Raw genomic sequence first — 17,084 nt, 5'->3', positions numbered from 1 at the left:
TACCAAACACTGATCCACTATTTTATGCTTCCTATTACCTCAGACTTATCATCCATACAAACCTCAAGTGGTCATTTTTCATGGATGGCCTTGGACAGTGAGTGTCACAAGGCTAACTGTCCATGAGGGGTCCTGTAGTCGAGCCCCAATCTGCGCTCATCGGATGTCCACATCTGGCCATTCCAGCAGTAGTTACTGGATGGTCATCAGGGACAGATATCTGGGCTGATCCGGGGGTGTCAAGGCCGATTATGGCACCCCTACTACTTCTGTCTGGCTGAGATGAAGTAACTCTTTATAATTTGGGGCAGTCACCTAATGGTTACAAGACTGAGGCCCAAAGGTCATGGGTTCAAATCTCACCATGGCAGGTTGTGAAATTAAATCTGGTCATTTGTGGTCTAACCCCCAAAAATGACCCTGATAACTGTTGGAATGCTGTAAAAAAACATTTGGTTCACTAATACCCTTCAGAGAAGGGAACCTGCCCAGTCTGGCTCACACATGACTCCAGTCCCACGCTATATGGTTGACTCTCAAATGCCCTAAAATACCACCTTCTCAGGGCAGCTAAGGATGGACAATAAATATGACCTTTCCAGCATCATCAATATGCTGAGAACAGAGGAAATAAACCCTAGACCCCTTTGGTCCGTATGGCTCAGTACCGCACCAGGTGGTCCATCCCCTCACTGGTTACCAGCACAGTCAGGGCTTAGCTTACTATGACCAAAAAGAACAGAACAAATCTCAATCTGTTTCCTAGATTGCCTTGAGTAACTTGTTCTTTTCAGTTTTCTGCCAGCTATCCTGTGCCTATCGATCCCTTCACATTACACATCGTTCCAATAAACTGTTCAGCGCCTCAGCTGCCATTAAATATAAGCATCACAACGGACTCAAAGACCAGCAAGACACTCTTCATGGTGAGAGATTCCAAAACCAGGGAGCTTGTTGTCAAACAGGTGAGCAGATTGAAGAGGATAAGATAGTGTGGTAAAACGGGAGCATTTTTATAAATAATGTATCAGTATTGGATCCTTTCTTTGTAATTGTACATATGGGGTTAAAAACCAGGTTCACTCCCAGAAACTGACCCTTGCTTTAATACAAAAAGCTGCAGGATAGAGATGTTCTGTCTGGTGAGGTTTCAGAGGAAGGGTCAGGCCAATTAATTCAAATACAAGCATCATGTGGGTTTTATTTGTAGATATGTTTGATTGGCAGCTTTTTTAAATCATGAGTCAGATTTAAATTTCATTCATACCATTCATTTGTTTAATAAGTATTTCTCAGCCTGTCTTAATATTTGTGCAGAGGGACCTTTACTCTGTATCTAACCTGTGCTGTATCTGCCCCGGGAGTGTTTGATGGGGCAGTGTAGAGGGAGCTTTACTCTGTATCTAACCTGTGCTGTATCTGCCCTGGGAGTGTTTGATGGGACAGTGTAGAGGGAGCTTTACTCTGTATCTAACCCGTGTTGTACCTGCCCTGGGAGTGTTATTGGGACAGTGTAGAGGGAGCTTTACTCTGTATCTAACCCGTGCTTTACCTGATGCAGATGTGCTTGAAGTTGAGACTGTGTGCCTGAAATAAAAAGTGTTCCAGGCCCTTCATTTTAATGGGCAAAATTTCACGAAAAGCGCAAGTAACTGTGGATTTTCAATCCCGTTGTTATGGAAATGTTGACGACTATTTTTATTCCTTCAGATTCCTGACAACACTTTGAAGATTTTGGATAATTCTGCTCTTGTCCGGTATGTTGTTTTCTGAACCTTGGATGTGTGGATTTCTCACCATGTGCATTGCAGAGGGCATCTACATGTGCTGTGGCATTGCAGAGGGCATCTACATGTGCTGTGGCATTGCAGAGGGCATCTACATGTGCTGTGGCATTGCAGAGGGCATCTACATGTACTGGGGCATTGCAGAGGGCATCTACATGTACTGGGGCATTGCAGAGGGCATCTACATATACTGGAGCATTGCAGAGGGCATCTACATGTACTGGGGCTTTGCAGAGGGCATCTACATGTACTGGAGCATTGCAGAGGGCATCTACATGTACTGGAGCATTGCAGAGGGCATCTACATGTACTGGAGCATTGCAGAGGGCATCTACATGTACTGGGGCATTGCAGAGGGCATCTACATGTACTGGAGCATTGCAGAGGGCATCTACATGTACTGGGGCATTGCAGAGGGCATCTACATGTACTGGGGCATTGCAGAGGGCATCTACATGTACTGGGGCATTGCAGAGGGCATCTACATGTACTGGGGCATTGTAGAGGGCATCTACATGTACTGCGGCATTGCAGAGGACATCTACATGTACTGGGGCATTGCAGAGGGCATCTACATGTACTGGGGCATTGCAGAGGGCATCTACATGTATTGGGATATTGGCCAGAGCTTCTGCATTCACTTGGGCATTGCACAGAATAGTTACATCTATTGTTGCAATGCAACGAGCAGCAGAAATCACTGGAACAATGCACAGGATAGTGGATACACTGGAGCAATGCTCAGGGTAACTGGATGGACTGGAGCAATACACAGGATAATGATGCAACTGGAGCAATGCACAGGATAGTGGATGCAGTGGAACAATGTGCAGTGTAGCTGGATGTAGTGGAACAATGTGCAGTGTAGCTGGATGTAGTGGAACAATGCGCAGTGTAGCTGGATGCAGTGGAACAATGCGCAGTGTAGCTGGATGCAGTGGAACAATGCGCAGTGTAGCTGGATGCAGTGGAACAATGTGCAGTGTAGCTGGATGCAGTGGAACAATGTGCAGTGTAGCTAGATGTAGTGGAACAATGTGCAGTGTAGCTGGATGTAGTGGAACAATGCGCAGTGTAGCTGGATGCAGTGGAACAATGTGCAGTGTAGCTGGATGCAGTGGAACAATGTGCAGTGTAGCTGGATGCAGTGGAACAATGCGCAGTGTAGCTGGATGTAGTGGAACAATGTGCAGTGTAGCTGGATGTAGTGGAACAATGTGCAGTGTAGCTGGATGCAGTGGAACAATGTGCAGTGTAGCTGGATGCAGTGGAACAATGTGCAGTGTAGCTGGATGCAGTGGAACAATGTGCAGTGTAGCTGGATGCAGTGGAACAATGCGCAGTGTAGCTGGATGCAGTGGAACAATGCGCAGTGTAGCTGGATGTAGTGGAACAATGTGCAGTGTAGCTGGATGCAGTGGAACAATGTGCAGTGTAGCTGGATGCAGTGGAACAATGCGCAGTGTAGCTGGATGCAGTGGAACAATGCGCAGTGTAGCTGGATGCAGTGGAACAATGCGCAGTGTAGCTGGATGTAGTGGAACAATGCGCAGTGTAGCTGGATGCAGTGGAACAATGCGCAGTGTAGCTGGATGCAGTGGAACAATGCGCAGTGTAGCTGGATGCACTCGAGCAGTCATATTTTGAATTGAGACTCGATTCCCTTTCTTAACCTTCAAGCACTGCATCCAGAGAATGTGCTGTCCTCAAATCCGTGTTCAAGTGCAATTTAATAAATCCTAAGATTTTGAATATTCCCAGTTATTTCTCAGTATGCGAGGTGTTGAAAGTTTGGCCTCCTGTAGCACTGTGCATCCAACCGGGCGGATTCCTTGTTTTTATTGCATAAACAAGACTCAGTGTTGTCAGAGAGGTGAGAAAAAAATTCCTGGGCCCACAGCATCACTACAGGTCCCTGCTGACAAGGTGACGAGTCTGAAGACACTCCAGTGAGGAGCTTTATGGGGCCTAAATTTAATATTGTTGCCCCTGTTTTACCGGCGTAAAACGGGGGCAACAATAACCAATTTAACGGGGCCGAGGCTCGCGCCCGATTTAACGGGCATTTGGGCCACTGTGAAATTGGTTGGGGCCTTTTTTAGGCGGCCCTGGTGGCTGCCTGAAATGAGCAATATTGTATTGAGGCTCCTGCACCTATTTCAGTCTTCAAAAGTCTTTTCGACTAGTTGGAGCCTTCGATGTGCGAGCTCCGACCAGTATTTTTGGGTCTTGAGCTGCTGTCCTTAAAGGAACCACTGGAGGCCACTCAATAACAAGGCCCCAAGATTTCACTAAATTGTGTTTTTTGTGGAGTCAGAAGGAGCAGGATTGCTTCTCCTGGTTCCACAAAACAACTGCGGGCCACTGTCAACCCACCTTTGCCCCCCCTCTCATGATCGCCTCGCCGCCCACTCCTTGGACTTGCCTGTGGGCCTCGGAGCTACAGGCAAGCTACCTCGGGGCGCCTGATTGGTGCCCGCAGCCCGCCTGAGTTATGATGATAAGGCCCAAGGACGAATGAAAGTCAATCCCTGGACCTCACCGTTGTGGTGCTGCCGTCATCAGTGCCCGGTTTGGGGCGCTAACTAATTTACCTTCAGTGCGTTCATTGTGATGGGCGGCAGCATTGAGAGCAGCTCGCTCTCAACTTGTTGATTACACCCGAAGGAGTGCCCTGTTTATGAGGGTCGTCGTTAATGGAATGTGTCTTCTGCAGGATCTTTCCCGTGTTGGAAACACCAGCTCCCAGCAGCAACAGAACTCTGAGACTGACATGCAAAGCAGACGCTGTTCAAGATCTGGATGTGAGGCCTTCAGTCCCATCGCCCTACGTACCTGTAGAACTTGGCAGGTGAGATACACGTGATCCACACACCCGGGGAGTTAGTTTTACCTGATTTTCAATTCTAACTCCCTCTCTACAACCACTCGTATCGTGTCTGACACTGGAAGAAGGTCTCAGTCTTAGTTTAAATCTTTTGCTGTCCTCATATCCTGGGCCTTTTTCCCTGGAACATTTTCTGTAACCTGGATTCTCCGTTTCCTACACTCCTCCCAGAGTTCTCCGTCTTTTATCCTGCAAGTTTTGTGTAGCTTGTTTTTCTCTCATTCTCATTTTAATTGTTCATATTAGGGGACTGTTTAGTTTATAATAGTTTCTTGATACCAACAATATTGTTTTAAAATTGTTCCATGTTTCCTCAAATGCGGTATCTGTCATTAATATTTCCCAATTAGTTAGTTTGCTGCTCACTGCTTTGAATGTTGCCCTGTTAATGCCTCTGCTCCTACTTGTTGCTGACTGGCAAGTCTGAAATGTGATCATATCATGCTCACTGGAATTACAGAATCTTAGGGCGCTAAATTGGGCCATGTAGCGCCCGGTGTTTCGGTGCTACACGGCCTCGCCGACATCCAACGCACGTTTCCTGTGTGACGTGCGCCAGACGCCATCTTGGTATAGGAGTTAGCGCAGGCGCAGATAACGAACGCTGGAATCATGTAAAGTAGGGAGAAAATGGCTTCAATCAGTGTGCAACGCTGATTTAAAGTGATAGACATCATTTTGGGACTTAACACTCAACTCAACGCATAGTTCTAACCCCGACCATCTGAACATGTCTTAGAGTGCCTGGAGGACCCCCCACCGGCGCTATTTAAAGGGACCATGTAGGATTTACAGGTTAGTGGCTGGATTATTGTCTCTGGCTGCCGAGACATTTGTAACTGTTTTTGAAGGTCTCCTAGACTTGAATACTAGGACGCGGGGACATAGCCTAACATTTAGAGCCAGGACGTGCAGGAGTGAAGTTGGGAAATGCTTCTACACACAAAGGGTGGGAGAAGTTTGGAACGCTCTTCTGCAGACGGCAGTTGATGCTAGCTCACTTGCGAATGTTAAATCTGAGATTGATAGATTTCTGTGAACCAAGGGTATTAAGGCTTATGGGGCTAAGGCGGGTATATGGAGTTAGGGCACAGGTCCACCGTGATCTCACTGAATGATGGAACAGGCTCCAGGGGCTAAATGCCACTGCCACTTGCTGCCTCTTGATATGCGCCACCTTCTCCTGCAAAAAAGCGGGACGTGTGTCTGGGTGATGTGCCTGTCATGGTTGAATAGCTGCCAGTGTGTATGGCCTGTGAGTTGTGGATGGGCGGTTTGAAACAGTGGTAATGTGTAAGGGTGAGAGGAAGCATCTGATTGGAAGAGTTGAGTACTGATGGAAAGAGTTTGTTGGTATGTGGGTGATGGGGGTGTAGTGCGTGGTGCAGTTGGTAGGAGACGCCACTTGACAGTTGACCTCACTCACCTTGCCCACTCATGTCAAAGCATTGAACTTCTTCCTGCACTGCATCCATGTTCATGATGCTGTGCTCCTGGCATTGACTTTGTCTCCCGCTGCCTCCCACTGCTTTTTGAGTATTTGTCTGGAGGGCCTCTTGGCCCACCCCCACCCCCCACTGTGAATATAAGATGTCCCTCCTTCTGTCCACCTCTTGCACCCAAGGTCTCTAGTGCATCAGCAGAGAACCTTGGTGCATGCACTCTCACAGGCCTGGTACCAACTCAGATCGTCAGATTGGTGAGGTCTGGTGTGCAGATTGGAGGATGTGGGATTTAGTAGTGCGCAACATTTATTCAATGTTTTAACATAACTCATCAGTGTGTAAACATAGCGATGGGACCTGTATCTGTGTTTTACGTGTGCGATGTCTGATCTCTGTTCAGACTCCATGCAGACAGTAGACTGTTATTTTCAGCAAATAACAGGTACCAGCTCCCTTTAAGAGATTTCTAAGAAACATTCTCCCTTTAAGAGATGGAGCTCCCTCTGGTGGTGGAAAGTGCCGATTTCAGGTGAGTCCTCGGGTGGGCCGAAACTTGCGTCCTGCCTGCCCAGGGTCCGTTGGGCATGGGGTGTTGGCGCATCGTGTTACCATCGCCCAGAACGGAGCCTGAAACAATTTTTCCCCCACAGAATCATAGAAAGTTACGGCACAGAAGGAGGCTATTCGGCCCATCGAGTCTGTGCTGGACGAAAAGAGCTATCCTGCTTGATCTCACTTTCCAGCACTTGGTCCGTAGCCCTGTAGGTTTCAGCACCTCAAGTGCACATCCAGGTACTTTTTAAATGAGTTGAGGGTTTCTGCCTCTACCACCCTTTCAGGCAGTGAGTTCCAGACCCCCACCACCCTCTGGGTGAAAACATTTCTCCTCAGCTCCCCTCTAATCCATCTATCAATTACTTTGAATCTATGCCCTCTGGTCACTGACCCCTCTGCTAAGGGAAATAGGTCCTCTCTATCCACTCTATCTAGTCCCGTCATAATTTTATACACCTCAATTAAATCTCCCATCAGCCTCCTTTGTTCCAAAGAAAACAACCCCAGCCTATCCAATCTTTTCTCACAGCTAAAATTCTCCAGCCATGACAGCATCCTCGTAAATCTCCTCTGTACCCTCTCTAGTGCAATCACATCTTTCCTGTAATGTGGTGACCAGAACTGTACGCAGAACTCAAGCTGTGGCCTAACTAGTGTTTTATACAGTTCGAGCATAACCTCCCTGCTCTTATATTCTACGTCTCGGCTTAAAAAGGAAATGCCTTTTTAACCACCTAACCACCTTATCTACCTATCCTGCTACCTTCAGTGATCTGTGGACATGCACTCCAAGGTCCTTTTGATCCTCTACACCTCTCAGTATCCTCCCATTTATTGTGTACTCCCATGCCTTATTTGCCCTCCCCAAATGCATTACCTCACATTTTTCTGGATTGAATTCCATTTGCCACTTTTCTGCCCACCTGACCAGTCCATTGATATCTTCCTGCAGTCTACAGCTTTCCTCCTTACCATCAACCACATGGCCAATTTTTGTATCATCTGCAAACTTCTTGATCAAGCCCCCCACATTCAAGTCCAAATCATTAATATATACCACAAAAAGCAAGGGACCGAGTACTGAGTCTTGCAGAACCCCACTGGAGCCTTCCAGTCACAATATCACCTGACGACCATTACCCTTTGCTTCCTGCCACTGAACGAATTTTGGATTCCATGGGTTTTTACTTTTTTGACCAGTCTAGCATGTAGGACCTTGTCAAAGCCTTGCTAAAATCCATGTAGACTACATCAAACGCGGTACCCCCATCGACCCTCCTTGTTACCTCCTCAAAAAATTCAATCAGGTTAGTCAGACATGACCTTTCCTTAACAAATCCATGCTGATTGTCGTTGATTAATCCGTGCCTTTCTAAATGACGATTTATGCTGCCCCTCAGAATTGATTCCAATAATTTGCCCAGCACTGAGGTCAGACTAACTGGCCTATAATTATTCGGTCTATCTCTTTCTCCCTTTTTAAACAACGGTACAACGTTAGCAGTCCTCCAATTTTCCGGCACCATGTCTATAACCAGGGAGGATTGGAAAATGATGGTCAGAGCCTCTGCTATTTCCTCCCTTTCTTCTCTTAACAGCCTGGGATACATTTCATCCGGACCTGGCAATTTATCTACTTTCAAAGATGCTAATCCCCTTAATACTTCACCCTCTTTCTCTCACTATTTTTGTCCCATCCAATATTTCACACTCCTCCTCCTTAACTACAATCTCTGCATCGTCCCCCTCTTTTGTGAAGACAGATGCAAAGTATTCATTCAGAACCATACCCACATCTTCCACCTCCATGCATAGGTTAGCTTTTTGGTCTCTAATAGGCCCTACTCTTTCCTTAGTTATCCTCTTGCTCTTTATGTATTTATAAAACATTTTTCGGTTTTCCTTAATTTTACTTGCCAGTATTTTTTCATGCCCTCTCTTTGCTTTCCTAATTTCCTTTTTAATTTCACCCCTGCACTTTCTATACTCCTCTAGGCTTTCTGCAGTATTGAGCTCTCGGTGTCTGACATAAGCTTCCCTTTTTTTGCCTTATCTTACCCTGTATGCTCCTTATCACCCAGGGGGCTCTAGATTTGTCAGTCCCACCCTTTTTCTTTGTGGGAACATGTTTACTCTGAACCCCTTGAATCTCCCTCTTGAATGCCTCCCACTGCTCTGACACTGATTTACCTTCAAGTAGCTGTTTCCAGTCCACTTTTGCTAAATCACTTCTCAGCTTAGTAAAATTGGCCTTTCCCCAATTTAGAACTTTTATTCCTGTTCTATCTTTGTCCTTTTCCATAATTATGCTAAATCTAACTGAATTATGATCACTACCACCAAGATGCTCTCCCACTGATCCTCCTTCCACCTGCCCAGCTTCATTCCCTAAAACTAAATCCAGATTGGGACTCCCGAACTCCATTAGTTCTATGTTAGAATGTTATTCTGGCACTTGTAAGAAGGTTGTCCCTAGATTGCCCGTTCACACTGGGGCCAGGATGCCATCCTGTCCTAACCTCACTAATGCTGATTCTGTTGCCTCCCTAACCTTAGCAATTGGACCATTCCCAATGATTAAACCAGGGACCTTCCTTCAGTTGTAAATCTATTTCTGCATATAGATGTCTTTCTCTGTGTATATTTATTTGTGTACATATATTTCTCTATGTATATCTCCATATAAATGTATTTTTCTGTTTATGTGTATCGCCGTGTAAAGTTATGTCTTTGAATAATTGTATTTTTTGTGTATATGTATATCTCTATGTATAAATATACACAGAGAAATACATTTATTCAAAGACATCATGTGTATATGTATATCTGTATGTCAGCTTGGCTCAGTTGGTAGCATTCTCACTTTTGAGTTAGACGGCTGTGTGTTTGAGGTCCTATTACAGAGATAATCATATTGCAAAATCTAGACTGACACTTCAGTGCAGTACACAGAGACATACATATACAGAGATATAAATATAGATATATAGTGGAACAGGCTCGAGGGGCTGAACGGTCTACTCCTATTCCAATGTTCCTATATACAAGAAAATACATCTACAGAGATAGAGATATACATATTGGGTGTACAAGGCACAATTTCAAAATTTGCAGATGAAACAAAACTTGGAAGTGTAGTGAACAGTGAGGAGGATAGTGATAGACTTCAAGAGGATATAGACAGGCTGGTGGCATGGGCGGACACGTGGCAGATGAAATTTAACACAGAAAAATGCGCAGTGATACATTTCGGTAGGAAGAATGAGGAGAGGCAATATAAACTAGAGGGCACAACTCTAAAAGGGGTACAGGAACAGAGAGATAGGGGGGTATATGTGCACAAATCGTTGAAGGTGGCAGGGCAGGTTGAGAAAGTGGTTAAAAAAGTATACGGGATCCTGGGCTTTATAAATAGAGACATAGAGTACAAAAGTAAGGAAGTCATGATGAACCTTTATAAAACACTGTTTTGGCCACAACTGGAGTATTGTGTCCAGTTCTGGGCACCGCACTTTAGGAAAGATGTGAAGGCCTTAGAGAGGGTGCAGAAGGGATTTATTAGAATGATTCCAGGGATGAGGGACTTTAGTTAAGTGGATAGACTGGAGAAGCTGGGGTTGTTCTCCTTGGAACAGAGACGGTTGCGAGGAGATTTGATCGAGGTATTCAAAATCATGAAGGGTCTAGACAGAGTAGATAGAGAGAAACTGTTCCCATTGGTAGAAGGGTCAAGAACCAGAGGACATAGATTTAAGGTGATTGGCAAAAGAACCAAAGGTGACCTGAGGAAAAACTTTTTTACACAGCGAGTGGTTATGATCTGGAATGCACTGCCTGAGGGGGTGGTGGAGGCAGATTCAATCATGGCCTTCAAAAGGGAACTGGATAAGTACTTGAAAGGAAAAAATTTGCAGGGCTACGGGGAAAGGGCGGGGGAGTGGGACTAGCTGGATTGTTCTTGCATAGAGCCGACATGGACTCGATGAGCCAAATGGCCTCCTTCCATGCTGTAACCTTTCTATGATTCTATGATTCTGTATACAGGAAAATACATATACAGAGATATACATATACATATACAGAGGTGTCGACTTTCAGATCAGACGTTAAACTGGGGCCCTGATTTTAAGCGGTGGGTGTTGAGATGCGTTAGAAACTCTCCCGTTTCACCAGGAATGAGGCCCGGGCTGTTTGAATTCCTGGGCCTCATTTAAATCCCACCGGGCCGCTTTCCATCTGTTCCGAGCAGGAAATTGGCAGAAAATCACGGGGCGCACAGGCTGCTCGTTGACACCAGGTAGGTGGTGGGATCGGCTGCAGAGGAGTCCTGCACTCCTGCTCCTCCTGACCCCACAAGGAAAGTAAAACAACTTACCTCCTTGGGCCTCTTTGGGCCCCAATCCTCTTCCCTGCTGTCTTCACCTGGCGGGAAACCACTGCAATTTCCTACTCAGGCCAACCAGTTAAAATTGCAGTCGGTTCCCAATGATGTCATCAGGACCCGACATGCGTATGTTAAAAAGGCCCCCGCTGACTTTGAACGGGTGTCCTTGCCATCTTCTCAGTTGAACAGGTTAAAATCGGGAACATTCAGCGCCCGGCGGCTCCAGGACGGGTAAGTAACGTGAGAGATTTTAATTGGCCATCTTTCCAGTTCATTTAAGAGGTAACATTCATGGTGGATCCCCCAAATGCAGTGGATGTGGTTTACATGGACTATCAGAAAGTCTTTGACAAGATACCACACAAGGGACTATTGGAGAAGGTTAAAGGGGATGGAATTAGGGGAAGGGTAGCAAAAAAAACTGGTTAGGACAGAGGAAACAGAGAGTTGGGGGGGGGGTCCAGAATGAGGGGTCATAGTCTCAGGATACGGGGTAGGACATTTAGGACTGAGATGAGGAGAAATTTCTTCACTCAGAGGGTGGTGAACCTGTGGAATTCTCTACCACAGAAGGCTGTGGAGGCCAAGTCACTGAATATATTTAAGAAAGAGATAGATAGATTTCTACACACAGAAGGCATCAAGAGGTATGGGGAGAGAGCGGGAATATGGTATTGAGATAGAGGATCAGCCATGATCATATTGAATGGCGGAGCAGGCTCGAAGGGCCGAATGGCCTACTCCTGCTCCTATTTTCTATGTTTCTATGTTAAGGGCAGTTTCTCAGAGTGGTTGGATGTGTAATGGTGAGTCACAGGGTTCAGTTCTGGAGCCACTTCTGTTCACTGTGTCTATCAATGACTTGGATAGAGGCCGAGAGGGAATGGTGCCCACATTTACTAACAATACTAAAATAGGAGGCTGTAGAATATACTATTGGAGTCAGTGATTGAAGCAAAGAGCATGTCAACATTTAATAGGTTAGATAGGTGGTTGAAGGAAAAGGGGATAAAGGGATATGGGATCAGGGCTACTGATGGGAACACGGACTGGTTGGACAGAATGGCCTGTTTCCGTGTTATAATTTCTATGTAATTCTATGTAATACTCAAAAACACAGATGTACACATACAGACAAACATGTAAGCATATACAAACACATACATACCAACATATACAAACAATATACACACATACAAACACAAATGTACGCAAAAACATACATATATACAGAAACAATAGACATACGAGCACAAAAGATATATACAGTCACAAACACTCACACCTACACACACTCACACCCACTCACACCCACACACTGTGTAACAGATTCGGAGGTGACACCAGTTGGAATTCAATGCTTCATTTATTAATAGTCAAATCAAACGTGTAGAGGTATCAAATATTTAGACAACAAAAATCAAAACCCCATTTGATCTCTGGGCAGAGGTTGTAATTAAGTTGGTGACGTGGTCGTTTCGAGTTTTCCCACAGTGAGGTAACCTTCTGACAGTCGAATGTCCTTCTGACTGTGGTGTCATCTTCGGACAGCTAAACGTTCTTTCGACAGCTGGTGGTCGTTATTGATTCCTCTGCCTTGAGCTCAAAAGACGTTGGGTTTTTATCCCCCCGGCAGGAAGCTCACACCATATATGGAACAACCCTCATAAGATCCTTATAGATTAACAGAGTTATTTTTTGAAGAATTCCAGATGGTCGGCTTGTTTTCCCATTACTCATTTAACCACGAGACCCATTTGCAAGGTAGCACTGTCTAGCCACCTCATCAAGGTCCTGGTCTTGTTGCTATCTCTGGATTATTGTTCCACTTTTTTGGGTCATTGTTCCTCTTTTATCACCTAGCTGCCGTGTCTAGTAAGGAGGGTGACACGGATCGGTCGCTAGTCAAAGGTTAACAGTTTACAATTCAGCAAAATAAGCCGCACAGCCTGCAGAGCATGATGGGTAGTAGCTTTAAGAAAAAGATGTCAATTTCTCCCTATTTCCGATATTCTTACAGATTCCACACCTCGAGGGAGAGAAGACTAAATCTTCAACCCCTCACTTATTTAACCAACCTAGTCCAATAGGGGAATGGTTTGGAATGACGCACTTTCTGTTTTAACTCGGAGACCCACCTGTGGACCCAGCAGGTAGACACTATGAGGGATGGGGTAACCTGGGCTTGTGTGATCAGGAACTTCGTAAGTTGCCCTGTCAGTCCTAAGTAACCCTGCCTCCATCTAATGTTCCTGATAGCACGTTTAAGTACACTTAAATTTACAACCACTCTTTCTGTTTGGAAGGAAATGTTTACTTCCATTTTTGTATCACCGTGGCCATAACAGGCTCCAATATCTTAGCCCCAATTCAGTAATTCTGGTTGTTGTAAAGCAAAATGTTAACCACCGAACCAGACATACGGGCCCCGATTTTCAAAGGAAATTGTGGGTGCTTTGGGTGCGGGGGGGGGGGGCCGTGAAAATCAGGGAAATGCCGAGTGGGTGAGGAAGCCGGGTTCCCCACAGACGCACCTGTGCGCGCGCGCCTCACAAATGCGGAAGTCCCACCGGCAATTAAAGCCGGCGGGATGATAGTTAAAGAACCAAATGTACCTCATTGAGGTACTTAAGGTCCTATATTTCTGAAGTAGTAGATAGTTAAAACAATTTGAAACTTACCTGGGCGGCTTTCCCACGGCTTCCGATTCACGTCTGGTGATACCAGGCGTGAAGGGCCGGATCAGCCAACAATGGGCGCTACACGGCCCAATTTAGCGCCCTAATTGTCTGGTCCGGAAAATGCCGCCCTCTGGTCTAGTTTCTACTCCCGCTATGTTACATATCACTCTCTACCTCTAGAACCCATTTTATCTGCATGTCTCTTGTGGGCATTTATGACAATACCATAAATTGGACATTATTCACTTATGGCACAATTTACAGTTTCTAAGTCCCTATCATATTATACTCCCTAATAATAAATGTAATTAATAACACGACGTCCATCTCGCTTCATCTGTGGAAAAAGCACACAGAATTATTTCTTCTGCCTTCAGTTTCTTTGGAGACTGGGAGTCGAACACCCTACACAATCTTGACCTGATGTCTCAACTGTCTGTGGTCTTGGACGCTCTGTACTTTGGACAGCTGTAGACCCACGGGGTCAAAGTCGGCCCAGATGTGGAACTAACTCGTGTGCGGCAACACGATTTTAAAACTTCTTTGCAGTGCTGACTGAAAAGAAGGCGGAGCCAGCTTCACCACAGCGGCTCCGTACTCAGGCAGATTTCAACTCAATTAAAGAAACTTTGCCAAATTGAAAACAATGGATTTAGATCTCAAATCTCACAGACATAAAATAGGCCATCGTCCCGCAACTGTAGAACAATTCTCCAAACTCTTTTGACGACTTCTAGCACACTTAACAGTGGTACTATGCTTAGAGAACACAACGGTTGAAATGCTTATATTAAACGACCGGGATTACAAAGGGTGAGCTCTGCTTCACTTTTGTTAAAAGGAAGAGGAAATGGAACAAGCTGCAGCCTCCATGCTGCAGAGTGCAACACACTTAAAGAGACAGGGGGAGAAAGTGGATAAGGCCGTTTTTGGACGCGGGTAGCACGATGCGCTATTCCCCCGCGCCCAATGACCCCTGCGCAGGCAGGACGAGAGTTTTGTCCGGCCTGAGAACTGACCTCCAACGATTGTTCTATTCCAGGCCTTGCACGCCGATTGAGTGCAATTCACACTTTCCACCAGCAGATGGAGCCTCAACCTCTTACAGGGAGGTCTTGTCTTAGAAACCTCTTAAAGGGAGCTGGTACCTGTTATTTGCTGAAAATAACAATCTGCTGTCTGCATGAACAGAGATCAGATATCATACACGTAAGACACAGATGCAGCGCCTGTCCCTATGTTTATAAACTGATGAATTATGTTAAAATATTGAATAAAGGTTGCGCACCACCAAATCCCACATCCTCCAATCTGCATGCCAGACCTCACCAATCTGCCGATCTGATTTTGTACCAAGCCTGCGAGAGTTTTTAAAAATTTGTTCATGGGATGTGGGCGTCGCTGGCGAGGCCAGCATTTATTGCCCATCCCTAATTGCCCTTGAGAAGGTGGTGGTGAGCCGCCTTCTTGAACCGCTGCAGTCCGTGTGGTGAAGGTTCTCCCACAGTGCTGTTAGGAAGGGAGTTCCAGGATTTTGACCCAGCGACGATGAAGGAACGGCAATATATTTCCAAGTCGGGATGGTGTGTGACTTGGAGGGGAACGTGCAGGTGGTGTTGTTCCCATGGACCTGCTGCTCTTGTCCTTCTAGGTGGTAGAGGTGGTGGGTTTGGGAGGTGCTGTCGAAGAAGCCTTGGCGAGTTGCTGCAGTGCATCCTGTGGATGGTACACACTGCAGCCACAGTGCGCCGGTGGTGAAGGGAGTGAATGTTTTGGGTGGAGGGGCTGCTTTGTCCTGGATCGCACACCAAGGTTCTCTGCTGATGCACTAGAGGCCTTGGGTGCAAGAGGTGGACAGAAGGAGGGACATCCTAGATCCACGGGGGTTGGGGGGGGGGGGTGAGGGGCAAGAGGCCCTCCAGACATATATCCAAAAGGCAGTGGGAGGCAGCAGGGGACGAAGCCAATGCCAGGCGCACAGCATCATGAACATGGATGCAGTGCAGGAAGAAGTTCAATGCTTTGACATGAGTGGGCAAGGTGAGTGAGGTCAACTGTCAAGTGGAGTCTCCTACCAACTGCACCACACACTACACCCCCATCACCCACATACCAACAAACTCTTTCCATCAGTACTCAACTCTTCCAATCAGATGCTTCCTCCCGCCCTTACACATTACCACTGTTTCAAGCTGCCCAACCACAATTCACAGGCCACACACACTGGCAGCTATTCAACCATGTCAGGCACATCACCCAGACACATGTCCCGCTTTCTTGCAGGAGAAGGTAGCGCATATCAGGAGGCAGCAAGTGGCACAGGCATTTAGCCCCTCGAGCCTGTTCTGCCATTCAATGAGATCATGGTGGACCTGTGACCTAACTCCATATACCCGTCTTAGCCCCATATCCCTTAATACCCTTGGTTCACAGAAATCTATCAATCTCAGATTTAGAATTCACAAGTGAGCTAACATCAACTGCCGTCTGTAGAAGAGCGTTCCAAACATCTCCCACCCTTTGAGTGTAGAAGCATTTCCTAACTTCACTCCTGCACGTCCTGGCTCTAAATGTTAGGCTATGTCCCCTCGTCCTAGTATTCAAGTCTAGGAGACCTCCAAAAACAGTTATAAATGCATCGGCAGCCAGAAGCAATAATCTAGCCACTAACCTGTAAATCCTGCATGATACCTTCAAATAGCGCTGGTGGGGGGGTCTTCCAGGCACTCTAAGACACGTTCAGATGGTCGGGGTTAACACTGTGCGTTGAGTTGAGCATAAAGTGACAAAATGGTGTCTATCACTTTAAATCAGCGTCGCACACTGATTGTTTCCATTTTTTCCTTACTTTACATGCAGCCAGTGTTCACTATCTGCGCCTGTGCTAACTCTTACGATGGCGTACGGCGCTCGTCACGCTGGAAATGTGCGTGCACATCCAAAACGCCATCTTGGATTTCGGAGAGGCCGTGTAGCGAAACAACGGGCGCTACTCGGCCCAATTTAGCGCCCACAGTACACTAAAACTAAAGAAAAATGCAGTAGCTTGTAACAGTGGGAGAGATGGAATCTTCCCTTTTCACCATTTCCCCTGTTTAAAATCATTCATCCTTTATCTCCCATCTGAATTTTCAATCTCTGATGTTTCCAACTTAACTCAATTTTGTACTGATTTAAAATCTCATGTGGGAAAGGCCATTTCTCAGGCTTGTCTTGGTTCTCCTGTTTAAAATGTTCTCTTTCTTCTCCGTTTGTGAAAGGATGGGGTACAGTGAACGGAAAGGGGGCACTGGGGAGCTAGTGGAGAGTTCTAGTCTCTTTCTCGGTTCATTTTCTGGAACCTCG

General features: G+C 46.1%; 1 protein-coding gene across 1 annotated transcript in view; it reads left to right on the top strand.

Moving 5' to 3' along the window:
• LOC137300081 (solute carrier family 15 member 2-like) overlaps positions 1-17,084 on the top strand; it is a 147,632-nt gene that overhangs the window by 84,064 nt on the left and 46,484 nt on the right. The window contains exons 16-18 of the mRNA XM_067969176.1: positions 795-965; positions 1,711-1,757; positions 4,504-4,638. Coding sequence (XP_067825277.1) covers positions 795-965; positions 1,711-1,757; positions 4,504-4,638 — 353 coding nt within the window. The remainder of the gene's footprint in view (positions 1-794; positions 966-1,710; positions 1,758-4,503; positions 4,639-17,084) is intronic.

Source organism: Heptranchias perlo, chromosome 30, assembly GCF_035084215.1.
Source record: "Heptranchias perlo isolate sHepPer1 chromosome 30, sHepPer1.hap1, whole genome shotgun sequence".
Lineage (NCBI taxonomy): Eukaryota > Metazoa > Chordata > Chondrichthyes > Hexanchiformes > Hexanchidae > Heptranchias > Heptranchias perlo.
The sequence above is the reverse complement of the archived record's forward strand: the minus strand, read 5'-3'. Positions and strand labels throughout refer to the sequence as shown.